The sequence below is a fragment of the Nestor notabilis genome, unplaced genomic scaffold (genome assembly GCF_000696875.1).
Source record: "Nestor notabilis isolate BGI_N333 unplaced genomic scaffold, ASM69687v1 scaffold17832, whole genome shotgun sequence".
NCBI classification, from domain to species: Eukaryota; Metazoa; Chordata; class Aves; order Psittaciformes; family Psittacidae; genus Nestor; species Nestor notabilis.
The window spans coordinates 2,657-4,946 of record NW_009919882.1 but is presented as its reverse complement, the minus strand read 5'-3'; the positions used below and the strand labels follow the sequence as shown (position 1 = coordinate 4,946).

The 2,290-nt window shown below is 60.8% G+C and overlaps 1 protein-coding gene across 1 annotated transcript in view; it reads right to left on the bottom strand.

Moving 5' to 3' along the window:
* Positions 1-1,739: 1,739 nt before the first annotated feature.
* LOC104402540 (solute carrier family 12 member 9-like) overlaps positions 1,740-2,290 on the bottom strand; it is a gene marked incomplete at its 5' end in the record, with an annotated part of 2,739 nt that continues 2,188 nt past the window's right edge. Inside the window, 1 exon segment of the mRNA XM_010010440.1 lies at positions 1,740-2,290. This exon segment is cut by the window's right edge and continues 32 nt beyond it. Within this exon segment, the coding sequence (XP_010008742.1) occupies positions 1,740-2,290 (551 nt within the window).

Sequence of the window (2,290 nt, the reverse complement as noted above, 5' to 3'; positions counted from 1 at the left end):
ATCTGGGTGTGCATGCGTGCACCTGTGTCAGCCCCTGTCCAAGCCCCAGTATGTGTGACAGTGTGTCTGCAGGGGTGGCATGAACACATATGCCCATGCAATGCCATGTGTACTCCCCATGTATGTCCAAGCACAGGTGGTTCAGGAGTGATGGTGTTGGGGGTGTCCATGCATGTGCAATGCTGCACCCTGCTACCGTATTGTGGGGGCTGTATAATCTGGTCCTCAGGTCCCATACACCCCCAGCCACAGGTTCCCAGCTGCAGTGGAGCTGGTGCCTGGCACGGCCAAGGTTAACTCTGCTAAAGCCTGCCGGCACAATGCGGGGAAGCTTTAATTTAATGAAGTGTGAGGCTTTTTATGGGCTTTTAATTACGTGGTGATAATTAACATTATAGGCCGTTGGGTCCCGCTGGTGCCCAGCTGCCCTGTGCCAGCTCCCGCCTGTGTAAATAAACCCTGCGGGCTGCGTGGTGCCCACCCCGGGGCACCCACCTCCTGCTGGGGGGGAGCAAAGCCAGCCTTAGCCCCCTTGCCACCCACCGAGGTGGGAATTTGGCAACAAATCTGAGCACAACCCACTGCAAAACATGGGGAGCAAGCCTCCTACCACCACCTAGCAGCACCCAGCCACCTGCATTTTTGCAGCCCTGTAGCCAAGCAGAGTTGCCAGGTGGCATGGCCAGGTGGCAAGAGCTGGCACAGGCAGCAGTACCACACTTGTACCCAGCACTGGAGCCCAGGCTGGCCTGGAGCACCCTCGCCCTGTGCTGGGGCTAATAGGAAGCGATCCATCAGGCAGCACACGGGTGCACTGCCCACCCGCCAGGCACCCGATGGATTTATCACCCAGCACCCAGGCAATTTCCTGCCCTCCCCTAATCAATAAGATGGGGGGCAGGTGGCAAGGGCAGCTTCCCTTGTGCAGGTCATGATGGGTGTGGGGAAATGGCAATGTCCCAAGAAAGAGGTCACAGAACAAGGCCAAGGGATGCAGGGGTTGAATCAGGCTCCCTCCAGCTAATCTTTTTCCCCTCCTTCCTAGAACCAGGAGTTCAGACCCCTTAAGGAGGGCCCTACAGATTGAAGTATCTGGGTCCCCCTCACCCAGCAGCACAAGGGGTGCTGAACAAGATCTGGGGTGCCATACCTCACAGCCATTAGGGCCAGCACCCAGCTGCTCCCCCTCTTCCCAGCCTCACACAGGGAACCCAGGCGTCCAGGCTCCCCTCCCCCACCCCTTTCCATTTAATTTTTACTAATGAAAGGCAGGGAGGATGGTGAGGAGCTGGGGCACCAAGGTCGAGGCTGCCTTTAATCAATCCCCACTGCTGGCTGGGTGCCCGGAGGAGCTGGTGAAGGAGAGGCTGGGGGTTGCAGGAGTGGTGAAGGATGGGGAGGAAAGTGCACGATATGAGCAAGGGGCTCCCAGCAAACTGGGGCACTTGCTGCTTGGCACCCCCTGGGACCCCACTATCACTCTCCACCATCCCAAAGAAAAGGCACTGTGAATGCACCATGCTGCTGGGCCAGCGCCAGGGCTGTGCCTGGATCCTGCCAGGGTAGCTTTCATCCTCGCCTCGAGGGACCCCCCAAAAAACAACCCACCCCCAGCATGTGAGGCACTGAACCCCTTGCCCACTGTGGTGGGGGTACTGGGGCTGGGGACAGCCCTCAGGCTGCTAAAGGCACTGGGTAAAGGAGGGTGCGGGGAGCTAGGGGGGGACCCAGGAGGTGACCTAGAGCTGGGTGCTGGTGACGGCACTCACCCCGTGCACCAGCACGGTGGGGCCCAGCCCACGGGTGAGCAGCTCCAGCTGGTGCAGGTAGAGTGGGTAGAGGGTGGTGTCAGCCGGCGGCCGTGGCAGGTAGAGGAAGCGCACAACCGGCGCAGGGCTCTGCTCCAGGACAAGTTTGTTGGCAGCACACACATACTCATCTGATACTTGGGTGGCATTGGCTGGGAAGTTCATGGTCTCTTCCTCCTCCTCCATCAGCCCGGCAGGCCCCCCCGGGGGTCCCCTGCAGGTTTGCCAGTGCAGGCGGGGGACGGCGTCCCAGGGCACCAGCTGGATCTGCGCCTGGATGCGCAAGTCCTTGAGGAGCTGGCGCAGCTTCTCCTCCTGGGCATGGGGCAGGGTGCCCGCCTCCACGCAGAGGAAGAGACGCAGGTGGGCGCGTCGCCAGGCCCGTGCCATGTTGAGGACACAGGCCATCTGCAGCAGGAACAGGCTGCAGGTGTCGGCATAGCGGGCACTGTCGGGCCGCAGCCGGGTGACAGGGCACACGT